This window comes from Natator depressus, chromosome 9, assembly GCF_965152275.1.
Source record: "Natator depressus isolate rNatDep1 chromosome 9, rNatDep2.hap1, whole genome shotgun sequence".
Taxonomy (NCBI): domain Eukaryota; kingdom Metazoa; phylum Chordata; order Testudines; family Cheloniidae; genus Natator; species Natator depressus.
In genome coordinates, this window is record NC_134242.1 from 7,841,968 (window position 1) to 7,869,044 (window position 27,077).

General features: G+C 57.7%; 3 protein-coding genes across 4 annotated transcripts in view; 2 read left to right on the top strand and 1 right to left on the bottom strand.

Moving 5' to 3' along the window:
• VWA5B2 (von Willebrand factor A domain containing 5B2) overlaps window positions 1–1,191 on the top strand; it is a 45,317-nt gene extending 44,126 nt beyond the window's left edge. The window contains exon 22 of the mRNA XM_074963447.1: window positions 523–1,191. Coding sequence (XP_074819548.1) covers window positions 523–1,191 — 669 coding nt within the window. The remainder of the gene's footprint in view (window positions 1–522) is intronic.
• Window positions 518–8,376, bottom strand: ALG3 (ALG3 alpha-1,3- mannosyltransferase). Of its 2 annotated transcripts, none has more exons than XM_074963449.1 (9): window positions 8,118–8,376; window positions 7,257–7,356; window positions 6,899–7,046; window positions 6,320–6,480; window positions 4,998–5,118; window positions 4,204–4,409; window positions 3,743–3,820; window positions 3,237–3,380; window positions 518–2,564 (listed from the first exon to the last, which is right to left on the bottom strand). In XM_074963449.1, exons 1-9 carry the CDS (start codon window positions 8,308–8,310, stop codon window positions 2,375–2,377), a joined length of 1,341 nt encoding a protein of 446 aa, XP_074819550.1. In that variant the 5' UTR covers window positions 8,311–8,376; the 3' UTR covers window positions 518–2,374. The 2 variants fall into 2 exon arrangements, with proteins under 2 accessions (XP_074819550.1, XP_074819551.1); XM_074963450.1 differs by having other exon boundaries at window positions 8,155–8,286.
• Window positions 8,377–9,209: 833 nt separating this feature from the next.
• The window catches only part of EEF1AKMT4 (EEF1A lysine methyltransferase 4), a 30,406-nt gene continuing 12,538 nt past the window's right edge, over window positions 9,210–27,077 (top strand). Inside the window, exons 1-2 of the mRNA XM_074963451.1 lie at window positions 9,210–9,501; window positions 25,773–26,056. Coding sequence (XP_074819552.1) covers window positions 9,285–9,501; window positions 25,773–26,056 — 501 coding nt within the window. The 5' untranslated portion in view covers window positions 9,210–9,284. The remainder of the gene's footprint in view (window positions 9,502–25,772; window positions 26,057–27,077) is intronic.

The window sequence follows — 27,077 nt, forward strand, 5'->3', positions numbered from 1 at the left end:
TCTATGAAATAATGGGGTTCCAAAAGGAATTGGATAAGTTCACTGAGGATGGGTCCATCAATGGCCATTAGCCAGGATTGGCAGGGATGCAACCCCCTGCTCTGGGTGTCCCTAGCCTCTGTTTGCCTGAAGCTGGGAGTGAACAACTCAGTGATCGTCTGTTCTGTTCATTCCCTCTGAAGCACCTGTCACAGGACTCTGGGCTAGATGGACTGTTGGCCTGACCCAGCCTGGCCATTCTTATGTTTGTACATAAGGAGCCCAGGCCCCAGCGCTGGGCTTCCCCAACACTACTGCGCAGTGCCAGCATCAGCAAAAGGGCTGCCTGGTGCACAAGCTCTGCCTCTCAGAGACAGCCCTGCTGCAGCCAGGGCCTCACCTGGCCAGGAGACCCCCCCATGGCCTCTGGAGTGCATGCAGGACCCCTCCTCCACACCCTAGACTCTACGCAGTGTGAGTGACAGATGCTGGCCCTGTGCAGTGAATGTGAGATGCTCCCCCCCGCCCTCTCCTCCCCACCAGGTGCGGCTGCAGCAGGCCCTGGGCACCTTCCAGCTGACAGAAAGCTTCTCCGAAGTGGTGCAGATCCCGCTGGACCGTCTGCGCCGTGCCTCGCCATATGCCTCGCACCGTGCCAGCCTCAGCCCTGGCTCCTGCACCTCCCCCTGGGCACTCGTTGCCAAGGGCAGCCCTGATGGCGGCCCCAAGCAAGTGGTGAGCCAGCCCTCTCCAGAGGGCGTGGAGCCTGCCAGAGGCAGCCAGGAGGGGGCACCAGAACCAGGCTCGCCCCATTCGCACAGCACCTGCTCTGAGGTCCTAAGCACCGCCATCTGGCCGCAGGCAGACAGCGGGCGCGGCTCCGAGACCGACGCCTGCGACCACTCGCCCGCCACCTCCGAAGCCGTCAGCCTGCAGGAGGTGGGGCTCGAGGCCGAGGAGGGGGACCTGGAGAGTGCCAGCTGGGCCACGGCTGTGGCGCTGGCCTGGCTCGAGCACCGCTGCGCTGGCTCATTCGTGGAATGGGAGCTGCTGGCCGCCAAGGCAGACGCCTGGCTCCGGGCACAGCAGCTGCCGGAGGGAGTGGATGTGGGCTCTCTGAAAGGGGCGGCGCACCACCTCTTCCTGCTGCTGCGCCACTGGGACGAGAACATCAGGCTGAACATGCTGTGCTACAACCCCAGCAACGTGTGAGGGGCGGGGCCGTGGCGCCAATAAAGAGGTTTGGTTCAGACCTGCTGTGCCCACAGCTCCTTCCCCTCTTGCACTGCCACCGGGGGGCGCTTCCCTCTGAGATGGGCAGGCCCCACCCGCTCTGGCAGCCAGCTCCCTCCCACCATCAGTCCTGCTCCTGGGCCCAGGTGCCCGTCACTCGGCCTCTGGCTGGGGGCCTGGGGTAGCCCAATGAGCAGCAGAAGGGGTTGGAAGCAAGCGAGGAGCAGGCAGCGTTGGGTGAAGAGGAGGCATATGAAACCCCCCCTCACTCTGTGCTCACATAGGCCCAGGGCCCTCGCACGCTGCACTGAGCCTCACTGCACCCCGAGTGGGTGGGGCAGTCCCCTTACCCCCATTCTGAAGGTGGGGAAACAAATAGAGGAGGTGAAAGGCTCTTTTGCTCTGTAAAAGCAACTCGAGGGTGCTAGGGGACCAGGTTCCAGAATGATTCCGTGGTGTAGGGTCAATGGGACTGAGCCCTGTTTGAACCATGGCCTGAGCAGGGCTGGAGCACCGGGTGAGGGGTGATGCTTATCCCCACGTGTGGTCCCATCTCCTCTAAGACTGACTGAGTTTTAAGCACCTCGAAGGCCAGCCACATTGTTCCCTGAAATGGGTGTCTTTGCAGGTACCCCTCAGGGACTTGCCCCTGGGAGCACAAAAAAGCCAGGAGTCCTCCCTCCCAGAGCTGCCCTCTGCCACCCAGCCCCCTGCTCTAACCATACTCCCACCCAGGGCTGAGAATGGAACTTAGGAGTCCTGGATCCCAAGCCACTGCTCTAGCCATTATACCCCACTTCCCCCAAACAGCAGGGCAGCTGCTCCGTCCTGTGAAATGGTGCCTCTGCCCCAAGAGCAGCAAGGGCCAGGCAGATCACTGCAGGCCAGGGCCAGACTGCAGGCCGGGGTCAGGAGAGCCCACGGGGACATTGCCACGTTTATTGAGGAAATCCCATGTAACAGGCGTCCCCGGGGGGGGCCTGCTCCACTCAGCCACCGGGTAGGACAGGCAGTGCCACCAGCTGAGCAGCACCTAAAGAACAGCCTGGAAATTCAGCAGCCAGGGCTACCAGCCCAGGGCATCGTCCCACCCAGGCAGAATATCCAGCTCCAGCTCCCAGGGGGAGGGGCTGCAGGTCCCATCGTCCAGCTGCCCACGGTCTCACTGTGTCTTTTTCAGGGAGGGGGTCGTTTTCTGGGCAGCGGGAGGGCCCTGTGGCTCCAGGGGGGCAGTGGTGCCATACCAAAGTTGCAGCAGGATCATCCCGTGACACACGTGCAGGAAGGCTGAGCTGCAAAGTGTGGAGGGGTACGTGTTCCAGGAGAGCTCGATGAGGCCCAGGATTAGCACCCTGCAATGGGAGAGAACTGGGTCAGCGCTGGGGAGTCAGGTCCCTCCCCCACAGGAGGGAGAACAGCCTTCAGCTCCTCACCCTGCTATCCCAGCCCTGGGGGGCTCCCCATCACGCAGATCTGCCGATATCCCTCACTCCCAACCCGCAGCCCCCCGCAACCCCAGCTCTGGGCTCCCCCTGTCACAAAGATCGGCAAATACCCCTCACTCCCAACCCGCAGCCCCCACTATCCCAGCCCTGGGCTTCCCATCACACAGATCGACCAATACCCCTCACTCCCGACCCACAGCCCCCACTATCCCAGCCCTGGGCTCCCCCTGTCATACGGATCTGCCGCTTCCCCTCACTCCTGACCCACAGCCCCCCGCTATCCCAGCCATGGGCTCCCCATCACACAGATCTGCTGATACTCCTCACTCCTGACCCACAGCCCCTGCGATCCTGGCCCTGGCCCTTTCGTCAGCAGAGATGACGAATCAAGCAGAGTTGCAATGTGGATAATTACCCAGGAGGAACCCACACAGCCCCTCATTTGCTCAAGTTTATGGCACCACTGAAGGCCAGGGCCTGCTCTGTGCAGTACCAGCAGCGGGAGGGATTCCCAGGAGCTGGGGACAGGACACCGAGGCACAAAGGTAGGTCGACCCCACTCCCCTCCCAGGCCCATACCTCAGCAGGTGGCTGAGCTTCCCGGCGGGGGTGCACCACAGCAGGTAGGGCAGGGTGTGGAAATACCACACGTAGAACTGATAGTGCAGGGACCGGCTGCAGCAAATGCCGATGAAGTTGGAGGTGAAGAGAACGAAGACGACCTGTGCGCTGCCGTTAAGGAGGAACGGAGCTGCTGGCTCCAGGGCTACTGTCCTCCCATCCCAACCTCCCAGCCCAAGCTGGGGCTCCCAGCACGTGACTGAATCCCAGAGCCACAAGGCTGCACAGGGAGTGGCTGCTTCCCCCCTCCTAACCCAGTGTGGGGGAAGCTCCCAAACAGCCACGCCCCTCCGGGCTGTGGGACTGGGAGGCCCCCACGACGCCTGGATCTCCCCAGCGCCGCATGGCAGGGAGCCTGGAGATGCTTGCACCGAGGCCTCCTCAAGCCCATGGCCTTCAAGCACTCCCTGGCCAGCCAGGGCTGCCCTGCCCTAGCCTCCATCGCCAGCTCCAGTGTAAGGATATGGTTGGCCGTCAGGGGCTGGGGCGGACTCTTCCTCTCTGCTGGATCCTTCAGCAGTGACAAGAGACTCCCCTCAGACCTGCAGGGGAGAAGGACGAGCACAGGACCCTTCAGGCCCAATCCCGGCAGAGAGGCTGCAGACCCCCCGGGCCATGAACTGGCCCCTCCGAGACTATACAGCCAGCAATGGCTTCACAGAGCCGGGGGGCCCACGTCTGAATAGGGAAGGCCCCAAAAATGGACTAAAGTTCTCCCTTCCCCCGCCTCCCCCCCGAACTCCATAGCCCCAGTGCAATGGAAGCTTTTTAACGCTATGCTCCCGGTAGCCCGGCCAGGCAGGGATCTGTGGGCGTGGGCTGCCTCGGCCTCCTCTCCAAATCACCTGGCAGTGTAGGGGCTGCAGGGAAACCTCAGGGATCAGCTGCTCTGTACCCGGCGCCCTGTTCCATGCCGGGGTCTCACCTGTGCCACCGATGCAGTGCAAAGAGTCCCAGGGCACCCAGGTGGGCTGCGAGAAGTGCCAGGTGGAAGGCCCGATGCTGGAAAACCTCCTCTGGCAGGAACCGCCAGTTCACCGTCCACTTGAAAAGGAACTGGCGGCCCAGGTCGAAAGAGCGGGTCACGTACCCAACAGGGTTCTCCAGCAGGAAGGGCAGCCCCAGGACCACCTGCAAGTGAGACCCCCGAACCATGAGAGCAGCTCCCCAGCCAGGACTGTCCCAGGTACCTCACCAGACACCCCTAAGTGCTGGGGGTCAGGACTGATGGGCATCAGCAGAGCTGAATGGGGAAAGCCCAGGGCTGGGATAGCAGGGGTCTGTGGGTCGGGGTTGAGGGGCATTGGCAGAGGTGTGGGGGGAGCAGGGACATTGGCAGAGCTGCGGGAAGAAGCACACACTGTGTTCTCCTGCCTGCTGCTCCGGTCATGTCCTGTGTGAATTTGGGCCCCCAGGCTCCTTGCCTCCCGCCTCGGGGGACACTGAACGGCTGGGGATACTAAGTGCGAGTTTGTGAGGGGGCTCTGGGTGGGGTCTTTGCCCCAGGCTCCCTCTCTACCCACCCATCCACTGTCCTGATTTGCCCCGTCCCCCATGAGTCTCTGGATGCTGGGCCTCTTGGGATCAGCCTGGCAGAGTCAGGTGCATCCATGCAGGAGGCATCAGAGACCCACAGACCGGGCTGGCCACACAGCTCGCCCCAGCTATGCAGGGCCCCAGCGTTCACCTGGGCTGGGCCAGGCCCACGGGGTGGGTTACCTGCAGCAGTGCGCAGATGGAGAGCTTGGGGATGGCGCCCAGGGGGCCGAAGCGCCAGAGGAGCAGGAAGAGGAGCCCTGGAGCGAAGAGAAGGACGTTCATCTTCACCGACACGGCCAGGCTGAGGGGAGAGAGAGAGTCACTGCGGCTCACCAGGGCCCTGCCTGCGGGGTGCCACCCCTCCCTGGCCCTGACCCTGCGCAGAATGGCCCCGATCCTGACTGCAGGCCCCCCCCACGCAGGTTCCACAGCCCTAGCGGACCCTGTTCCAGTGCTGTAATGGTGCTGAGGCTGGTGGGGGAGGGCCCTGGATGAAATGACAAGACAGACGGTGAGAGGAGACCAGCAGCTGCCCATCCTGAGGGGAGCGGGGCCAGGGGAACGAACTGTCCCTGTCAGAGGATGCGGGCTGAGGGGTTAGATGTGGCGTCCCCGGAAACACAGGCCAAGCGGCTCAGTTGGGTGCTGTCAGGGACATGGGGATCTGGCCAACCGCAGCTCGACTGGCTCAGACAGGTGCTGTCGTGGGGTTGTGTCCGATTCCGCCCTCGCCCATAGCTTATGCATCTGGGCCGTTTCCAAATCCTGCTGCTTCTCCATGCTCAGCATCTCCAAAATCCATTCTTTCCTCTCCATCCCCACAGCCAAATGTCCTGCCCGGGCCATTGCTGCCTCCTCCTCTCTGGCCTCCCAAATGCCGCCCCCCCCCTCCAGCCTGCACAAATCCTGCCCCGAGAGGCCTCGTCCTGGCCCAGGGGTTTGATCAGGTCACTCCCAGTAGGGGATCCCTCCACTGGCTCCTCCTCCAACATCACAGCCACCCAAGCTCTGGGGAAGTGCCTGTCCCTGCTCCTCCCTCATCTGCTTGGCATTGCCCCTCCCCATCCCCTCTGCGCTGCTAAGGCTCCCAATGCTAATTCCTGTGCACAGCGACTTGTGGGACCCTGCCCTACTCATGTCTCAGTCCCCCTGAGGGCACATCCACACTGCCAGCTGACTCGGGCCAGACATGGGTATCTAGCTGCAGGGTAGATGGATGCTTAGAGCCCAACCTCTGTCACGCTGCTGGAGTCAATCCTGCTGATCTGCGCAGAAGTCACCTGTGCTCGTTCCCCTTCCCCAAGCTCTATCCGTGACCGGGAGCTCCTGGGAGCAGCGACCACCCCTAGCGTGGACTCGCTGCGCTCCTCAGCCCCAGAGGCCTCGTGTCCTGGAGCAGGGAGGGGTCAGTCCTGACCCAGAACAACCCACGAGAATCCAACACTCCCCAGCCAAAGGAAGGGGTCCAGAGGCTCAGGCCTTGTGGTTTAGGGGGGACGCACCTGAAGAAGCAGCAGCCCCAGGACCAGCGCTCTTCCAGGAAGAGGTTAACTGCGAGGAAGAGGATGGCCATGGCAACGGGGTCGTTAAAGAGTCGCAGGATGTAGATGGAGTGGATGCGGTATGAAGCGCAGCACATGAAGAAGAAAACATAGGGGGGGACCTACGAGCAGAGACAGGGGCTGCCATCACTGCAGTCCCAGCCCCCCGATACTCGTCAGTCCTGACCCACCACCCCCTGGTATCCCAGCACTGCCAATGCCCCTCAGTCCCAACCCAAAGCCCCCTGCTATTCCAGTCCTAGGATCCCCCACATCTCTGCCAGTGCCCCTCAGTCCCAGCCTGCAGCCCCTGTTATCCCAGCCCTGGGCTCCCCCATCTCTGCCAATGCCCCTCAGGCCCGACACACAGCCCCCTGCTATTCCAGCCCTGGACTTCCCACCCACAGCTCTGCCAATGCCCCTCACACCCAACCCGCAGCTCCGCACAGGGCGGATGTGCTCGGAAGCTGGAGTTGTGATTACTCCCTTGAGCCCCAGGGGCCTTTGGCCCTGGCCGGGTGGCTGCAAGTAGCGTCTCACCTTTCTGGTCCGGCTGTAGATGCGGAAGACAAGCAGCAGCGTCATGAGATAGAGCGCGGCGAAGAGATACTGAGCGAGACGGATGTTGGTGCCGCGGCTGGTGATGTAGTAGAGACCCAGGAAGATGTAAACAAACCCAGCGGGGTAACTACAGAGAGAGACGGGAGTGAGGGGCTGGGGCAGTCTGGGCCACTGCAAGAGGGTAGGGGACCTGGCCAATGGACAGCCCCCTCCCAAAAGAGACAGGCCCTATCCACCTCTTAGACACACACTTCCCTTCCTTAGCCAGCAGGAAGCCCCGGCCCCCAGGATTGGTCCCCCAAGTCCCCAGCTCCCTCCCAGCCCTTCCTGTACTCACACCAGGGGCCCAGTATCTCCCTTCAGCTGGGTGTAATCGAAGGTCCCGTTAACGACTCCCTCCACCTCATCCATGTAGGCTTTCCAGTCGATCTCTGTGTCTGTTGGGAGAGCATGCGGCTTACACTCAGCAGTGTCTCCACACAGACAGGTGCTAGGAGGGGGCTAAGAAAACATGGTCATTCCCCAACCCTACGGGGTGGGAGATGGGCACCAAGCCAGGTCCTTGCCCCATGGGACTTCCCAACTCAGTAACACCAGAGGAGCAGCCAGGCACAGAGCTGGAGACTGGCACTACGGGGTAAAGTAAGGAGAGATCACAGGGAGGGCCAGGCGGGGAGCTGGGCAGGGGGCTGTTTCAGTGAATTAACTGTGAAGGGGCAAATGGGAGGAGACAAAGCTGAGAAAGAAGGGGGGGAGCGAGTGAGAGGAGCTGGGGGGCGGGACACGGAGGGTCAGAAGCTTGAATTTGAACTAACAGTGAAAAACTAGCCCACAGCAGCATCGAGGTTCCCCCACCCCAGCTCTGCCAATGCCCCTCAGTCCTGACCCGCAGCCCCTGTTATCCCAGCCCTGGCCTCCCCACACCTAGCTCTGCCAATGCCCCTCACTTCGGACCCGCAGCCCCTGCTAGCCCAGCTCTGGGCTTCCCACACCCAGCTCTGCCGGTGCCCCTCACTCCCGACCCGCAGCCCCCTGGTACCAGCCCTGGGCACCCCACACCCAGCTCTGCCGGTGCCCCTCACTCCCGACCCGCAGCCCCTGCTAGCCCAGCCCTGGTCCCGGGTCCCAGGTTCGGGGCCTGTCCCGGGCCGGCCTGGCCCGCCTCGCCGCCCCGTAGGAAATGCGCCAGGCCACTCACATGCCACCCTGCGAATGACCCAGTGCGTGACCCCCACCTCCGCCAGGCAGAGCCAGGCGGCCACCAGCCCCGTGTACTGGGGCGCCAGGAGCACCCGGTGCTTCTCCTGCCAGGCTCGCCGCAGGCCCTGGCGCAGCGAGCCCGGCCCCGCCGCCCCTTTCCGCCGGAGCCCCGAGCCGGGAGCGGGAGCCATCGTCCGCACTGCGCGGGCCAGGCGGCCGACTCCTGGCCCCGGTGTCACCGGCTAAGGGCTCCCCCACTTCGGGAGGAAACACGCAGCCCTCCCAGGGCGGCCGGTCCCCGGCCGGTCCCTCAGGCCCGAGGAAAACGGGGGACGGGATCTGCCTGCCGGGCTGCGATGGGGCCATGTCAGGAGCTTGCCCTGGACCCAGCCACGTGTTGCCTGGGGCTGGCCGGAGAGAGACAGCTGGCGGGGCGGGGGACACAGAGACCACGGGGGCTCCGGGCTGTTCCAGGCTATGGGAGGGCAGCGTGGCCTGCTGGTGAGAGCGCTGGGGCTGGCTCAGCTGTTTGCCACGTCTTTAAATGTCCCGACTAAGCTGGGCTTCCTAAATCCCCAGTGGCTGGTGTTGGGAACACAGGAGTCATCTTCCCTCACAGCCCTGGTTGGCAGGGTGTGGGGAAGCAGCTGATGCACCTCCGCCCAGAGGCAGCTGCATTTCACTGCTGTGTGAGGGGGGTCGGTGGATCAACAAGTGTCCTGCCCCATCCCTGCCCCGGAGGGGCTGCATTCTGGGCTAGGGTCCTGGTACCTGTGGGCCTAAACGTACCATGATTAAGCGGTGCCCCTGACCCCGGCGTCCAGGGGGTGGGCTATGTCGTGCATGGGGGAGACAGAAGGGCCGGGGGATGGTGACACAGGGGTGAGGACGCAGGGCGTGGTGGGGGCAGCACGGAGTGGTGGGGGTCCCCATGAGGCAACATCCCCTCCTTTTTCCGTCCCCTGGGAGCTGGCCACAGGGTCCACTCCCACGGGCTCGGCCTGCCCGCTGGGGCGGGGACGGGGGGGGTTGGTTTCCGGACGGAGTGTTTTCAGCGTTGCACCAAACCCGGCCCGGAAGTGCCACGCTTTTTGTGGGGATACACGTGGGAGGCGGCGGGTTCGGTTTTAGCGACCAGCTGCAGATCGGTCACGCCCCCTGATCGATGGCCCCGCCCTCATATCGCCGCCGCGCCCCTGGCTCCGGGAGCCTGGATCTTCCCTGGCTGCCGGATTCTAACCTCCGGTACCGGGACCGGCGCTTCTGGGACTCGCGGTACCGCGAGGCGGGGGCTACTCCGGCTGAGTGGTTTGGGGGCTTATCCTGCTTCCGCCAGCAGCTGGAGGCGGAGCTGCGCCCGGGGGACCGGATCCTGGTGCTGGGTGAGTGAAACCCCCGGGGCTACCCCTCAGCCTCATCGGGGCTTACACCTTCCTCCCGCGGACCGGCGCCTGGGGCTGGGTTAGGGGCAACCCGGCCTCTGTCCCCGTTTTGCTCTGCGGGGCTGGATCTTGGTGGTGGGTTTGTGCTGGGGGTCCCCGCGCGGGATGACACGTGTTTCCACTGCCCGGCACTAAGATACCTCCCCCCCGCCCTTTCGGTTTATTGTAGGTCCTCCGTAAACAAAACACTGACGGTGCCTTTCTTCTCTGCGAAGGGTGCCCCTTGGAGTTGCGGTAACGTCAGGGCTTGCGCCCTCAGAGAGCTGCAGCCTCCCGGGCGCCTGGGGGGACTGGTCCGCCCTAGGAGATGCTCCCTCAGTGGGGGACCTGGGTCTAGCTCCGTAAGGCGGATGGGACTGAGCCATGTCCTTGGATAGTGCTGCACCCCTTGGACTGTGCCGGGCCCAGTGACTCGGAGAGGTGGATAACACATGGCTCAGACATGCCTGTGCCATGAGACTGAAGCATGTTTTAACCGTGCTGGGCTCTGGCCTGTCCTGGGGCCCCCTGGCTGAGGAGCTGGACTGGTGTAGTTGGGGCAGATGCAGTGCGGCCAGAAGAGGACAGTGGTGACAAGCTAGCCGGTGTGATCCTGCACCTGATGCCGAGTGACAGGGCTGGGATGGAGCCGGTTGCGGTAGTGACCCCTCTACACTGAGGTAGTGCCTAGAGGCCCCAGCCCCAGTGAGCTCAGCCACGTGAAGTTAGACCTATCTTCCTGGGAAGTAGCCTTGAGAACCTGCCACTGGCATAGCCTCGTCTGCCTGAGCCTGCTGGCAGTTAGGAAGGAAAGCTCTGAGACCCCTGACCTGCCTCCTCTCATGTCCAGGATTGTTATCTCTGGAGCCTAACGATGCATTGAGTGTTAATGTTGTTAACTGTTTCATTGCTGATCATTGTAGTAGAGAAATCCAGTGGTGCTGGGATTGTGGGGGGAGCCTGAGCAGAGAATCATCCCTTTATCCCACGCACATCTCCGCCCTGGGCTGGGCACTTCCAGGTGCGGAAGGGGAAGGTACTGGTGAGTGATCAGCTGCTGGTGTTAGCAATGGGAGGCAGCTGCACACCTGGCCTGGGGGAACAGGATCAATGGTGGGTTTCATCTGGATTACGTCCCAGCGGCTGTGGGGAAGGCCTGGGCTGTGTTGGGTGACCTCGGCCCGGGCTGTGTGAGAAGGTCTCTTTGAATCGGTGGTCCTTGAACATGGCCTTTCTGGGGCTGAGTGCTGCAGGACAGACAGGGGAGAACATGGATCTGTCTTTCCCTCTGTCTGGGGGAGTAACTGACTGCTTCTGAGGAGGGTTGTAGTGAACTTGGTGAGGAGGCATAGTGGGGTCTGTACTCTCCTGGAGAGGAGAGTGCCCCCTACTGACTCAAATGTGCCTCCCAGTCTGATTAGCTGCTGAGAGCTGACCACACTGCAGCCTGTTGGAAATTTCCCTGTGTCATAACCATAGGGGGTAGCCTAAATTCCTCCTTACCTGTAAGGGGTTAAGAAGCTCAAGTAATCTGGTTGGCACCTGACCAAAGGAACCAATGGGGACAAAAGATACTTTCAAATCTGGTTGGAGGAGGGGGGAAGAGGTTTTGTTTTGGGGTCTTTGTTTTCTGTGGCCATTTGCTCTTGGGACTAAGAAGGACCCGACATCAATCCATGTTCTCCAAATCTTCCTGGGCAAGTCTCTCATATTTCAAATATGTAAGTAACAGCCAGGGATGGCGTATTAGTTTACCTTTGTTTTCTCAACCTGTGAATTTTCCCTTTGCTGGAGGGAGGTTTATCCCTGTTTTGTTGTAACTTTGAAACTAAGGCTAGAGGGGTTTCAGAGTAGCAGCTGTGTTAGTCTGTATCTGCAAAATTATAATCCACCTTGATTATCACTATAAAGTTTTTTTTCCTCTCCTGCTGGTAATAGCTCACCTTACCTGATCACTCTCATTACAGTGCGTATGGTAACATCCATTGTTTCATGTTCTCTGTGTATATAAAATCTCCCCCCTGTATTTTTCCACTGAATGCATCCAATTAAGTGAGCTGTAACTCACAAAAGCTTATGCTCAAATAAATTGGTTAGTCTCTAAGGTGCCACAAGTACTCCTTTTCTTTTTAAGACTAGAGGGGGTTCCTCTGTGCTCTTTGTATTTTCTGCTACTCTGTAAGGTTAACTACCAGTCTAAGTTTACAGAGGTGATTCTTTTACCCTTTTCTCTTTAAACAAAATCCTTCTTTTTAAGAACCTGACTGATTTTTCCATTGTTCCAAGACCCAGGGGTTTGGGTCTTGGATCATTTTGTAACCAGTTGGTTAGGATATTATTCTCAAGCCTCCCCAGGAAAGGGGGTGTATAGTCTTGAGGGAGTATTTTGGGGGAATAGGACTCCATGTGGTCCTTTTCCTGAATCTTTGTTTAACTCACTTGGTGGTGGCAGCAGTACCCATCCAAGGACAAGGAAGGATTTGTGCCTTGGGGAAGTTTTTAACCTAAGCTGGTAAAAATAAGCTTAGGGGGTCTTTCATGCGGGTCCCCACATCTGTACCCCAGAGTTCAGAGTGGGGAAGGAACCCTGACACCCTGGTAAGTTTATTAAGGTTTTACAACGGCTCAGTTTCCACACAAGCATTCCTTTATTGGTCCAAAGGCCAATTGGCATTGGTTACATCCAAAATATCAACATAATCAGATTCTACCACCAGGAACATAAGAACAGCCATACTGAGTCAGACCAAAGGTCCATCTAGCCCAGTGTCCTGTCTTCTGACAGTGGCCAATGCCAGGTGCCCCAGAGGGAATGAACAGAGCGGGTGATCATCAAGTGATCCGTCCCCTGTTGCCCATTCCCAGCTTTTGGCAAACAGAGGCTTACTTTGCTTAAGAAGCTTTGGTGAGGGACCTTGACAAAGACTTTCTGAAAATCTAAGTACACTATATCCACTGGATCCCCCTTGTCCACATGCTTGTTGACCCCTTCAAAGAATTCTAGTAGATTGTTGATGCATGCTTTCCATTTACAAAAACCATGTTGACTCTTCCCAACAAATTATGTTCATCCATATGTCTGACAATTTTGTTCTTTCCTATAGTTTCAACCAGTTTGCCTGATACTGAAGTCAGGCTTACTGGCCTGTAATTGCCGGGATCACCTCTGGAGTCCTTTTTAAAAATTGGTGTCACATTAGCTCTCCTCCAGTCATTTGGTACAGAAGCCGATTTAAATGATCGGTTGCAGACTACAGTTAGTAGTTCTGCAATTTCACATTTGAGTTTCTTCAGAACTCTTGAGTGAATCCCATCTGATCCTGGTGACTTATTACTGTTTAGTTTATCAATTTGTTCCAAAACCTCCTCTAATGACGCCTCAATCTGGGACAGTTCCTCAGATTTGTCACCTAAAAAGGATGGCTAAGGTTTGGGAATCTCCCTCACTTTCTCAGCTGTGAAGTCCGATTCAAAGAATTAATTTGGTTTCTCCGCAATGGCCTTATTGTCCTTGAGTGCTCCTTTAGCATCTCGATTGTCCAGTGGCCCCACTGGTTATTTAGCAGGCTTCCTGCTTCTGATGTACTTAAAACATTTTTTGCTATTACTTTTTGAGTCTTTGGCTAGCTGTTCTTCAAATTCTTTTTTGGTCTTCCTATTTATATTTTTTATACTTCATTTGCCAGAGTTCATGCTCCTTTCTATTTTCCTCACTAGGATTTAACTTCCACTTCTTTAAAGGAAGCCTTTTTGCCTCTCACTGCGTCTTTTACTTTGTTTAGCCACACTGGCACTTCTTTGGTTCTCTTACTGTGTTTTTTTTAATTTGGGATGTACATTTAAGTTGAGCCTCTATTATGGTGCCTTTAAAATGTTTCCATGCAGCTTGCAGGGATTTCACTTTTGGCGCTGTACCTTTTTAATTTGTGTTTCACTAACCTCCTCAGTTTTGTGTAGTTCCCCTTTCTGAAAATAAATGCTACAGTTTTCCTCACCACAGGGATGCTAAGTCTAATTATATTATGGTCACTATTACCAAGGGGTCCAGCTATATTCACCTCTTGCTCCACTTAGAACTAAATCAAGAATTGTCTCTCGTGGGTTCCAGGACTAGCTGCTCCAAGAAGCCGTCATTTAAGGTGTCAAACTTCACCTCTGCATCCCGTCCTGAGGTGACATGTACCCAGTCAATATGGGGATAGTTGAAATCCCCCGTTATTATTGTGTTTTAATAGCCTCTCTGATCTCCCTGAGCATTTCACAGTCACTGTCATCATCCTGGTCGGGTGGTCTGTAGTATATCCCTACTGCTATATTCTTATTAGAGCTTGGAATTACTATCCATAGAGATTCTATGGTACAGTTTAGTTCATTTAAGATTTTTTAATTCATTTGATTCTGTGCTTTCTTTCATGTACAGTGCCACTCCCCCACCAGCACGACCAGTTCTGTCCTTCCGATATATTTTGTACCCTGGTATTACTGGGTCCCACTGATTATCCTCATTCCACCAAGTCTCTGTGAGGCCTATTATATCAATATCCTCATTTAATACGAGGCACTCTACTCGCTTATCTTACTATTTAGACTTCTAGCACTGGTATATAAGCTATATAAGCACTTTATAAACTTGTCACTTTTTAGCTGTCTGCCATTACATGATGTAAATGAATGGGTCTCTTTTTTTTTTCATTTGACTCTGTCATCAGATCCTCCCTACATTTTATCATCTTCCATCCTCTCCTCATTACTTGGACATGGGGAGGATCTATTAATGGAGATTCTCTAAGGGATGTCTCTGTCCAAATCACGTGCTCCTCCGCACATGTTGGCTTTCCCCCAGCCCTTAGTTTAAAAACTGCTGTAAGACCTTTTAAATGTTACGTGCAAGTAATCTGGTTCCATTTTTGGTTTAGGTGGAGCCCATCCTTCCTGTATAGGCTCCCCCTTTCCCCAAAGTTTCCCCAGTTCCTAATAAATGTAAACCCCTCCTCCCTACACCATCGTCTCATCCACGCATTGAGACCCTGCAGTTCTGCCTGTCTAACTGGCCCTGTGCGTGGAAGCATTTCGGATAATGCTACTGTGGAGGTTCTGGACTTCAATCTCTTACCTAGCAGCTTAAATTTGGCCTCCAGGATCTCTCTCCTATCCCTCCCTATGTCACTGGTACCTACATGTACCACGACCACCAGCTCCTCTCCAGCGCTACACATAAGTCATCTAGATGTCTCGAGAGATCCGCAACCTTTGCACCTGGCAGGCAAGTCACCATGCAGTTCTCATGGTCCTTGCAAACCCAGCTATCTATGTTTCTAATGATCGAACCACCCATTACTAATACCTGTCTCTTCCTAATAGCTGGAGTTCCCTCCCCCGGAGAGGTATCCTCCGTGCAAGAGGATACCACATCATCATCTGGAAGGAGGGTCCCAACTATGGGATCGTTTCCCTCTGCTCCATTGGGTGTTCTCCTTCCCTGAGGCTTTCATCTTCCTCAACAGCACAGAGGCTCTCAAACCAGGGGTGGGACCATTCTACCGTGTCCCAGAAAGTCTCATCTATGTACCTCTCTGTCTCCCTTAGCTCCTCCAGCTCAGCCACCCTGATCTCCAAAGGCTGTACACGGTGTCTGAGGGCCAGGGGCACCGAATGCACACATACGCCACCTGTCCAAAGGGCAGGTAATCATACATGCTGCATTGGGTGCAATAAACTGGGTAGACCCTACTCTGTTGCTGGACTTCTGCCTGCATTCTCTTTTTTACTCCTGCAGCTCGTTCCTTTGTTTTGTTTTTGTTTTTGTTTTTTTTTGGGGGGGGGCGTGTTTTAGCTTAAGTTTAAGGAATGTTAGTGTATGTAGCCCCCACACCCCCTCTAAACTACCTCAGAACATTCCCCCGTTAGCTGCTCCTGTTCAAAAAGCCTTGTTAAGAAGCTCTCAGCCTTGCCTAGCAGGGTGCTAGGCTCAGCATCCAAAGTCACACATGGTCCGCAAACAGACCACATGGTATATTTCAGTCCAGCAGCAAGCATACCACCACCCGCACTCTCACTCTCTACAGTGATCAGCATCCCCCGAATACTCCAGCCAGGTCAGGCCCAGGAGCTGTCTTCCCCCAGAGGGGCAAGGGAAAGCTCTGACCACTCAGAAAGCTTGCTAACAAGCAAGCAATGTCTCTGCTGGTGGTTGGACCTTAGCTAAAGTCAGTGGAAGCAGTTTAGGGCTGCACTCTGCTCATCAAGGTTTTTCCCCATCTCTCACTTTGCCATATTTTGTCCCTGACTACTGCACTAAGCATTTCTAACCAATTATTCACTGCGCTTGGTGCCCAATTAACCATGTTTTCTTTAGTCCTTTTGCTTAGCCCAAACCTTAAATCGGGGAATGCTGCTATTCCAAAGGGTCACTACGTGTTTAACACAAACAGTCCTCCTTTCTCATGATTTCTTTTTTTGGTCACATGCTTTGGGCCAGTCACTCATGCTAAGATCCAAACTGAATTTAAAACCATAGCTCACCTAGGGCTAATGTGGCCTATATTCCTACATGTCCTGAGATGGTGTTAGGTGTGGGTGTGTTCTAACTGTTCTCCTCTTTTCTCCCCCTCCCCCTTCCATCCTTGGGTATTCCACAGCCCCTGCTCTATCTGGCTAGTCATTCACTGCTCTCTTAATAAGCCTGGTCTATGCTACAGGAAATGCCCTTTGCTGACAGTGGGTGTCAGTAACACATGCAGGTGGAAAAGGAGTACTTGTGGCACCTTAGAGACTAACAAATTTATTTAAGCATAAGCTTTCGTGAGCTACAGCTCACTTCATCGGATGCATGAATTCAGTGGCAATGCACTGCATGCATCCGATGAAGTGAGCTGTAGCTCACGAAAGCTTATGCTCAAATAAATTGGTTAGCCTCTAAGGTGCCACAAGTCCTCCTTTTCTTTTTGCAGATACAGACTAACACGGCTGCTACTCTGAAACATGCAGGTGGGTGGGCACAGAGCATGATGTGGCTGCAAGTGTAGCCAAGGACATGCCATGCCCAGCTCTGGTTCAGCCACATCCCTTGCTGATGTTCATTGTCGGTGCTAGGCAGGTCTTGAGCCAGGCCACTGGCCCAGCAGGGCGAGTGAGTGGTTTGGGGCTTGTGCGGATCCTCGTTCCAAGGAGGAAGCAGTTTGTGGAGCAAAGGGGCTGTAAGATGCCAGCTTGGCTTGTGTAGCTTGTCCCTCTAAGGTAACATCCATATGTGCCAGCCCACCCCTTATTTCCCTGTCCCCCCAAGACTCTATGTGGGGAGCAGGCCTCTGGCCTACAGCCTGAGCGCCCCATTCCATAGATCAGAGCTGCAGCCTGTGTGTGTGTGTACACCATATCCATCTGTGAAGCCATCAAGGGCCCCCTTATTCCAGGGTGACCTTGGCAGCAGGGGGTGCATTGGAGACCCCTGAATTTCTGCTGCAGAGGTAACCTCTAGAAAACAAGTACCTGCCAATTCCTCCTGAGCGCCACCAGGGGGCAGCATGGCCCTTTCGAGTGAGGCTGAGGATGCTGGACTCTGGCCCTGATGTGGGCAAGTACAGAGCCCGGGTTGGGGGAGGCCCCGGGCCGTTGGGGCTGCCTCTGTGAGCTGGCTTAGGGCTGGTCTCCTTGTGCGGCGTCTCCTCGCTCTCTGGCCCCTCTTCCCTGCCTCCCCTCAAGCATCTCTGCGGAAAGCCTGCTGTTCTTTCCCAGCATGCTTTGCTAATGAGACTCTTGCACTCCTGTCTGTTGCACCCGAGAGCTGTGGGGATGCCTGGGAGTTTCTGCCCGAGAGCCCCAGCCGGGTCCCGGTGGGTGCTGTACCCAGCAGGGCTTCGCGCTCACCCCTCTGCTCTCCTCTGAGGCCTCCCTTTATCAGAAGAGCTCACGCTGCCCTCCTCCGCCTGCAGCGAGCCCAGGGCCCATGGGGAGAACTGAGGCGGAGAGGAAATGGGAGAGAACCCAGGAGTCCTGAACCCCCACCCCCAGTAGTCCCCAGCCTACGGCATGCGGAGGCTACCATGGCGCAGCCTTTGGAAGGGGAACGTCCGTGGGAGGGAGTTCACTGCCCCTGTGGTCCCCGGGTATTGTCACTGGGCTAGAGCTGCCGCACCTGTGCCTGGCAGCGAGGATCTGGGGCTCACTTCGCCCAAGCCCAGCTGGGATTGCTCTGCGAGGGCTGGGCTCCACCTGGGCTGGTGCCACCCTCTCCTGGGCTGTGTGGTGGGAGCTGCGTCCTGCTGCTGGCTAGGTCTGAGGTTACTCCAGGCGGGGCTGGGACTGAGCAGCGCCTCTCCCTTGTGGGCTCTGTGCTCAAGGGAGGAATGGGGGTTTAGCAGAGGCCCTGAATCCCTGCATCAGGGATGGGTCTCCCCGCCCCAGCCTATGATCACTTACCCAGGGCTGGTCCCCAGTCTGTTCTGTGTCCCGTCTCCCCAGATGTGCTCAGGATCTGCTGCCGTTCCCACCATCTTCCTCTTGCCCCTCCGGGAGAGGTGTCCAGTCGCAGGGGGCTCAGACCTCCTCCAGGGTCTCTCCTCAGGCCATAGGAAATGTTGGCTCCCTGCTAACCCCACTTCAATCATCCTCCCCTTTCTCTGCGGTGACAGGACGAAGGGCAGGGCCAGGCACTCCCTTGGGGCTCCTCCCTGCACTTCCTAGAGCCCTGGCATTTGGAGCAGACCAGAGGAAGTCCCTAGAGACACCCATTGGTCTGGCTTTATATGTGGCCGTCCCTCCCCCGCCGCTCTAGTGGGACAGACCAGGCAAAGCGTCGGAAGCCTCCCCAGCTTCCTGGGTGGTCAGAGTGGAAGATGGGGCTGAGGGCTTGCGACACATCAGGGACTCTGCACCGGTTTTCCCCCGCCCCCCGGAAATGATACTGACCTCCTTTGTGAAGGGCTTGGAGCTCTACGGGTGACAAGGGCAATGGAAGAGCAAAGTGCTGGTAAGGGTGAGCTTTAGGTTCCCGTCCAGAGGCTTCTGTGCAGTAACAATCAAGGCATTTTCTGGTGTCGACTGAGGAACCGTCTCCCCTCCAAGCGGGAAGAATTCCTCCTGTGGCCCCTCAGAGTATGTCTACATGGCAGCGTGAACCCAGGGTTTGAACTCAGACTCAAGCCTAACCCTCCCCTTCCATTTACATGCACATTGCACCAATCCAGGGCTTGGATCCAGCATCCCAGGACCCCATGGGGTGGAGGGTTTGTGCCTGAGTCAAATTGGGGCCTAGGGTTCAAGCCCTATTGCTTTACAGTGTAAATACAGCTGCACTGGACTCATGCTCTGGGGGTCTGCCAAAAAAATACCATGGGCCAGTCTTCTGTATCCTCTGGAGAGTCAGGTTTGGACAGTAAAGGTTTCCTGCTCTGCAACACGAACAAAGGGCTGTGGGGCGTGTGTTCTGCGAGGGTGCTGGGAAGTCTCAGTTGTGGGTGGTTGGACTCAAGCCTGCAAAATGCAGGGTAGATGCCGGAGCCCCAGGTTCAATTGTTCTTGGGCTTACAAACGTGTTTAGATGCTCAAGCCCAGGGTCTGCTAGGTCGAGTTCTGCTAACCCTGGGCTTGCACTGCAGTATAGACAGACCCAAAAGGGCTTCGAATGAGAGCACAGTCCTTGCTCGCAACAATACGCTGCGAACCGTGGGCTTGGGACCTGAGAACAGCCATGGAGGAGCCGGCTGGCATGCGCTGTCTGCGTATCGCGGAGTTGCACATCAGTTTATGCTGCACGTCCCTCACCTTGGCCGGTGAATTTGCTGACAATCCGTGTGCGCCGACTGCATTGAGGGAGGGTATCCAGAGCTGTTGCCGGTGCCCTTTATTCTGAGCAATAAAATCTTTGAAGATCCATCTATGCTGCAATGAAACAGTCATGCCCAGCCTGTGCCAGCTGACTTGAGCTCACAGGGTTATAAAATTGCAGTGTAGACCGGGATCCTCGCAGGGTCCCAGAGGCTGGGCTACAGCCCAAGCCCCAGTGTCTACACTGCAGTTTTATAGCCCCAGCCCAAGTCAGCTGACATGGGCCGGCTGCAGCTGTTTTATTGCAGTGTAGACAGATCCAGAGGGAACCAGCCTGGCCCGTATCTCACATCTAGACTGAACGCTATGTTTCAGGGGAAGCTACGAAAGCGCCGTTGGCCTTTGGAGAGCTGAGAGGCAAGAATGCCCCGTCCCTAATGGGAGGAGAACGTTGGTGACCTGCACTTCCTACGGCGAGGATGCGCCATCAGGACGTCCGGTTCTCTGTGCTGGCTCGGGCAGAGCCCTGGCATCAGCACAGCGCTGGAAGCGCTCTGTGGTGGCGGGAGCCAGTTTCCAGCAGCCCTTGGCTTTGGCTGGGGGTTCGTAGAGCTGCAGCTGCTTCTTCCAATTAAAGGGGCCTCTTCATTCATGAGGATCCAGGTGCTGGCAGCCCGTAAGTTGGAAGGTGAAGTCTGGCTGTTCCACAGTGTGGCGGGGGGGCAGAGGGGCGAGAGCCCTCGGCGGCATGGGCTACGACTACTTCCAAATGGAAAAGGCAGCACCTAGGTATCCGGGACTTGCTCGAACATGGTGCCGTGGCTGGTGGAGCCAGTGCATTGGTTCGCTGTATGTTTTGTTAGCATCTTCGGAGGTAGCGTAGTAACCGGGCCACACACTTGTGTATTTACCCTGCTGTCACCCCTGTGAGGCTGGGCAGGGCTTTTATCCCCTCATTGCAGTCTGGGAGTTGAGGCACAAAGACTGAGACTTGGCCAAGGGCCCATGAGATGTCTGGAACAGCAGGGTCTAGAACCCAGGTCTCCCAGGTTCCGGGCTGGCACTCTGACCACTGGGCTAGCCTCCCTCATCCCCCACAAGCTGCAGGTGGCTAAATGGAGGAAAAGTGGAACAGAAGATCGATGTTGCTGTTAATGCAGGATGGCTGGACACTTAAGAAATGACCCAGCAGTGGGGGTGACAAGCTGCCACACTAGCTGAGCAGCAAACCACAGAGCATCGTGGCCCAGGTGCTGGGGATGCCTAGCAAGGGGGGTCTTTGCTGCTTGGCTGGGCAGTGCAGGAGGTGAGACCTGAGTGGGGGCAGCCATTGCAGGCTTGTGACTCGGATGTCTGGCGCACGACTGAACCTGATGCTGCAAACAGCTGACTCCTGCTGTGAACGTCGAACTCTCCCATGTCTGCCGTGGGCCGGGTGGAGGAGGGACGACTGATGCCCCGCACCTGGTGGCACTCAGGCAGGGCGCCTCTGCGCTTGGGCCAGCTGTTGAGATGGGCACAAGGGCTCTGATCAGAACATGCAAGGGGCCTCCACCAGCAAGGCCCCTCACAGACAACAGGCGAGGGCTCTGGAGGGATTCGCTGGCTGATAACTGATCTGGGTGGAAACCTTGGCTTGACCCAGTTAACAACAAAGAGCTGTTCCCCTGCGAGGACGCCAGGACAAAGGGCCGGGCCAAAGGGCTGAGAAGCCAGGGGGTCTTCACCAACGCAACGTCTGCCAATCCAGAGTACAAAGACCAGAGCCTGGAGGAGGAGGCTGGAACACCCAGTTGTGTGGCAGAGAGGCCGACCTGCATGGCATGACAATGCACAGGGCGGGATGGTTGAATTCTAGGTTCTGCTTTTAAAGCCCAGTCCTGGCATCTGGGCATGAATTGCCAACGTGTTCTTATTTTTCTGACCCCAGTGCCTCGGAGGCCTGGTCATGCACCAAGACTCTGTGGCGCTAGGAGCTGTACAAACGATGGTCCCTGCCCCGAAGAGCTTCCGATCTAAGTATAAGACAAGAAATGACAGATGGACATGGACAGACGGGAACACAAGGAAACACTGAGACACACTTAGCTGCTGTCTATCACCATGTTAGCAGCAGCCTGGCTTTGATCGGCACTTCCTAATGGTAAGTGCTAACATGAGCTAAGCTGGGGGGCGTAGCCAATGAGGAATGTGGGGGGGATTCTCCATCACTTGAAGCCTTCGCCCCAAGACCTGGTGTCTCTGTCTAGAAGAGATGAGTGGGTGGGCTGGGTGCAGGGACTGCTGGGTGCACTCTATGGCCAGTCTCTCTGCAGGAGGTGATTCCCTTCTGGCCTCGCTGTCAGAGTGCAGGGGAGCACAGCCTTGCCTAGGATGGGGAACCTGGTCATTTTGGCCAATCCGTGCCTCTGGAGAATCAATGCACTATTCACCTGTGGAATTCCTTGCCAGGGGATGTTGTGAAGACCAACAGTAGAACTGGGTTAAAAAAAACCTAGATAAGTTCATGGAGGATAGGGCCACCAATGACTACAAGCCAAGGTTCAGGGGCACCCCCCAATGCTCGGGGCATCCCATAACCTCTGACTGCCAGGAGGGGAAGACATGGATCCCTCCATAATTGCCCTGTTCTGTACAGTCCCCTGCAGCTCTGATACTGGCCATGGACGGAGATAGGAAGCAGGGCAAGATGGACCATGGTCTGACCCAGTGTGGCAGCTCCTGTTCTTATAAACACGCTCCCCGTGAGTTACGTGGTGCATGGTTGTCTTGGTTTGTAAAGCCTTTGGGTGTGATTGCGGGGTAGGGACGGACAATGCCCACCGCATCCTGCCTCTCTAGCCTGATCCCTTCGCTGTCCTGAGCACAGTGCTTCTCCCGTGAATTAACCAGATCCCCCAGCAGGCCACGGGGAAGTCCTGTCTGTCCAGGGGATTTAACCGGGAGGAGAGGAGTCAAAGCTTCATTTAATTCCACCTGGTGCTTTATCCATCTCTGATCTGGCTGCTGCTGCAGCTTTTAACCTGGTGCCTCCTTAATCTGGAGTTTTCCCCGAGTTTCCGAGCAGGTTCAGATTAACAGGGTCTAATCGCCTGATCCCCTAACAGGATCAATCTATACGATCTGTGATTAATAGCAGCCAAATCCCCCTGAGGCTGAGGGCTGCTCAGGAAAGGTAGGAGGGGAGCCCTGGGGTGTGGGGTGGTGGCTGGAGCCAAGCCTGATGGTAGGGCTGAGTGTGCTAGGCCAGGCCCCATCTGGAGCAGGGAAGGGAGTGTCTCACCCGGTCTGGAGCAGGCAGGGAGCCTTGGGGAGGGGAGTTCTGTATTGGGGAGACTCCCAGGGATACACCTTCCATGGCCTAGCTGCAACCCCTGCATGAGGCTTGGCTTGGGAGCTTCCCCAGCCCCTGGTCTGAGGGCACTTGGCCAAGGCTTGGCTGTCCCAGATACCTTTGCTGCAGGGCAGTGCCAGGCTCCCCCCTGCCTTGGCCTCCCATGTACCCCTGTGGGGCTGGCCGGGGAGCTCCCTTGAGAGCGTGGACAGCCCGTTCCCTTCCCTGCTCTGCCTCACATGCACTAGAGAGTCGCAGATGCTCCTTCCACCCCCCACTCCCTCCAAATCAGTTAAAGCCTGCCAGATGGTGCCAGGCTGCAGTAATCTACCCACTGGCCAGTGGCCCTCTGCATCCCAGCTACATCCCTACCTGGTGGGTCGGCTCCCCACGCAGCTCAAGGGGCGGGAGGGGGCAGGAATGGGGAGCCTGGGAGGGGTGTAGGGACCCACAGACTGGCTGCACCCAGCACTGTGACTCGGCTGTCAGAGAAACCATGTAAAGACCTTGGCTGCTGGGGGGGATGCCCTATCTCTGCAGCCCCACCTGGCATTGGGGGGAGCTGCCCGGTGTCTGCACCCCAGCCTGGCATGACGGGGGGGGGGGTGGCTGTGTCGTTGCGGGGGATGCACTGTCTCTGCACCCCAGCCTGGCATTGGGTAATGCTGTGCAGCTGGGGGATCTGCCCATCTCTGCACCCCAGCCTGGCATGGGGGGTGGGGGGTTATGTTGCTGGGGGAGCTGCCCAGTGTTTGCACCCCAGCCTGGTATTGGGAGGGGGCAGTACTGTGCTGTGGGGGGAGTTGCCCTTCATGCCCAGGCCCCATCTCCCTGGGAGCAGTACACTCTCTGAACCTGTGCTGGTGTCTGAAACCCAGGGCATGGCAGGGACAGCCGAGTCCCTTCCATGTCACCAGAGGATCCAGTTCTGATGTTTGTGCTGCCCCGAGTGCGCTGCCCCAGACCACTCTGACATGGGCTGGCCCTGGTAAATCCCAGACTGGAGTCTCTCACCTGCCCGACCCGGAGTGGGGCAGGGCAGAATCTTGCTCCCTCTTCCCTGGTGGTGGGTTCCTGACCAAACCCCTCTAGTCCGTGGTCAGGGCCGGATTAACCTTTTGTGGGGCCCCCCCCATTTTTGTGGGAACCAATGGAGCATGGCGGGGGGAGGTCAGTCCCCGGAGCGAGGGGCCAGCCAGAGGCAATGGGCATGGCATGGCAGGGGTGGCCCTGCTCCACCCAATGCGAGGGCACTATTTACAAACCGGCAATTGCCAGATGCACAGTGGCCTGCCCGGCCCTGTGCTGCCAGCATGCCCCTTCCCCTCGGGGGCAGGCCCACGTCACACCACACAGCCTCCCCCCTCCCAACACCCCTCAACTCCCTATGGCCAGAGCCCCCCCCAGACCCACCCACAAATGCACAGCGCCCTGCACAACACCACCCCTGCCCAGAGCCCCCCGATCACAACCCCACCACAACTGGCCTGCACCCCCCACACAGAACCCCCACTCCCTAGAGCCCAAACACACACAGATCCTCCCTGCCCCTTCCCAGCCCAGCACTTCCCGCTACTCCCCACAGACCCACTCCTGCAAGCCCTGCCTCCTGGCCGCACTCACCAGCCTTGCTGGGAGGCGACTGTGTCTGCCGGGCTGAGTTGGCAGCGTAGCCAGGGCTGGGAGTCGCTCCGTCCCCTTGTCCCCTCGGGAGTGGTGCAATCAGGCAGGCCAGGGCCTGCCAGGCTGGGCTCCCTCAAGACACACTTGCCTGGAGGGGCCCAGCCAAGCCCCTCACGCTCTTTTCCCCCACACCTGGCCGAGACTAGCCAGGCTTCTGCACCAGTCCCAGGTGGCTCAGCTCTGGGGAGACAGGTGGGGCCCCACAGGTGGTGGGAAGCAGAGACTGCCTGGAGCCAGAGGCGCACTGGGGTCCAGCCAGGGGGCAGAGATGAACCCTCAGCCGGCGGGCAGGCCGAGGGGAGCAAGTGGTCGGCGGGGGAAGCCAGCGGGGGAAGCCAGCGGGGTCTTGGGGCGCGGTGCAAGTGGAGCAGGCCGGGGCCCCTTCTGAGCATGGGCCTGGCTCCATGGAGCCACTGGAGCCATTGTAAACCCGTCACTGTCCATGGTGAAACTGGCCAGGCTGCCCGTGGAGAACCGAGTTCAGCAGGGCTGGTATCTGTGTCCCCAGTTGCCCTGTGGGATGGAGCAGAGTCTTGGGTCCTTCTGGCTGCTCTGCCTGGGCACGTCTGCCCGCCCATGACATTAAAATGGAATTTGCAAACTGCTCATTACGTGGAGCTTTGTCTCTAAGTTAATTTGACCCTGCTGCACCCCACCGCTCCCCCTCCCAGAACTGACTGCTCTTGGAATCGCAAAGCAGAACTGGAGGAGACCAGGCCTTTTTGGTGAGCCCCACAAAAATTGAGGTTTCTACTTTTGATATCCAGCTTCCCCAGTCAGGTTGGAAGCAGGTTGTTGAGTGTTTGGGCCCAGACCCCGGGCTGGGGCCCCGTCAGTCTGAGTGCTCTGTCTCTTCCGCAGTGCACTGTGGGGTGAGGAGGCTGGCCCAGAGCTTGCTGCAGAGAGGGCTTTGTGTGCCAGCTGCAGTGAAGGGAAATCGCTGGGGTATGCTGGATTAGCTGTGATGACAGACAGTCAGGCCAGTCTCCTTCATGCTCCCCAGCTTACTAGAGGTGTGGGGGCGGCAGGGAATGTGTGTTATCTCACCAATCTGGGGGTTGGGGAGCCGCTGGGAGGAGGCAGTGGGAAAGTCTCAACCTCCCATCCCCCACTGGACTTGATACTGTGTGTGACCAAGGCTTGAGCTCCTAGGTCAGCACCCCAGCAAATGGCAGCCCCTTTGCCTCCGGATCTGCCCCGGCATCCACAGACAGTGCATTAGCTGGATCTTGCTGCTAAAATGACTGGCACTGAAGCAGTTAACACTGACATTTGAATAGTCTTCTGTAGGTTCCAGACTTAACAGCCTACTGAGCTGGCTGGGGCAGCTGGCTCCTACTCCCCAGCTGCGAAACACCCACGGCTCTGCTGGGCATCACGGAGCCACCCCTGTAGTTCATGGACCCATCTGCCTTGGCTGGCTCTCACCTGGCCATCCTCGTTTTTGCAGGCTGTGGAAACAGTGCCCTGAGCTCCGACCTGTTCCAGCTCGGCTACACGGATGTCACCAGCATTGACTACTCTCCGGTGTGCATCGCGGGCATGCAAGCCCGCTACGCCCAGTGCCAGGGCCTGCAGTGGGTGGTGATGGATGCTCGGGACTTGGCCTTCGCAGACGGCACCTTCGACGTGGTTCTGGAGAAGGGCACGCTGGATTCCATGATGGTGGCGGAGATGGACCCCTGGAATGTGTCACCCGAGACCACGGCGCTGCTGGACCAGGTGCTAAAGGAGGTGAGTGGGCAGGACTCAAAGGTCGTTAGAGGCTCTGATCCCCTTGTGACAGTCGGTGCAGGGTGGGACCAGACTTGGTCCCAGCCAGGATGTAGACTCGTATCCGCCAGGCGTGGTGGACATGCCATGTGGATGTGTGATGGAGCTGGGACTGAGCATCCCTGCCACCCCCAGGAGAACAGCCCCAGCTGCCTGACTGCTCCAAAGCCAGGGGTAGAGTCGGCCTGGCCCATCCCTGGGCCCCTGTCCAGGTGGGAGCCAGGCAGCACTGGGGTCAGGTCTTGGCTCAGCTCTACGCTCTGATCTATGGGTCTGAGGGGAGCTGCCTCTCCCCCAAAGGGGGTGCTAGTTACTCCTCCCCACCCACGCTCTCCGTACGGAGCTCTTCCACCACCAGCATCTCCGCCAGCTACCGGGGCACATCCCAGCCATTCACCCCCTCCTGGAAACTGCTGAGCAGTGAGACACTGGAGTGAATGCAGTGTCCTTGGTTTGGCCCAGAGACCTCTGGCCACTGATGGTCTTGCTCTGCCCTGGGGCTGTATCCTGAGGTTGTGGAGGGGAGATGCTCTTGTGTTCCTTGCCTGGTCGTTCAGAGCTGGCTGATTTTGTCAGGGCAGGGATGTTGGTCCACAAGACTGCTGGATGGGCATCTCTGCTCTGAAGACAACACCAGGAAGGCAAAAGCGGGTCGTGGCGGGGGAACTGTGGGTCAAGGTTGAGAGGCTTCAGAAGAGCTGGGAGCCCAGGGCAGGGATGGCAGAGGGGGCTGCAGATTGGCACAGAGGGGCACTGGCAGAGCTGGGGAGGGGGGAGCCCAGGGCTGGGACGGCAGAGGGGGCTGCAGATTGGGACCAGGGCTGGGACTGGCTCCTTGGAAAGAGTTAAGGCTGCCTGCTCTTTCAGGACTGCTAAGGGTGTGAAATTCCTCTTCCCTGTTCCTCCCCAGTACAATGACTCATCAGGGTTGCCATGGTGAAGTGGCTGCAGAGCCTGTTGCCTGCAAATAGTTTCAGTGGCT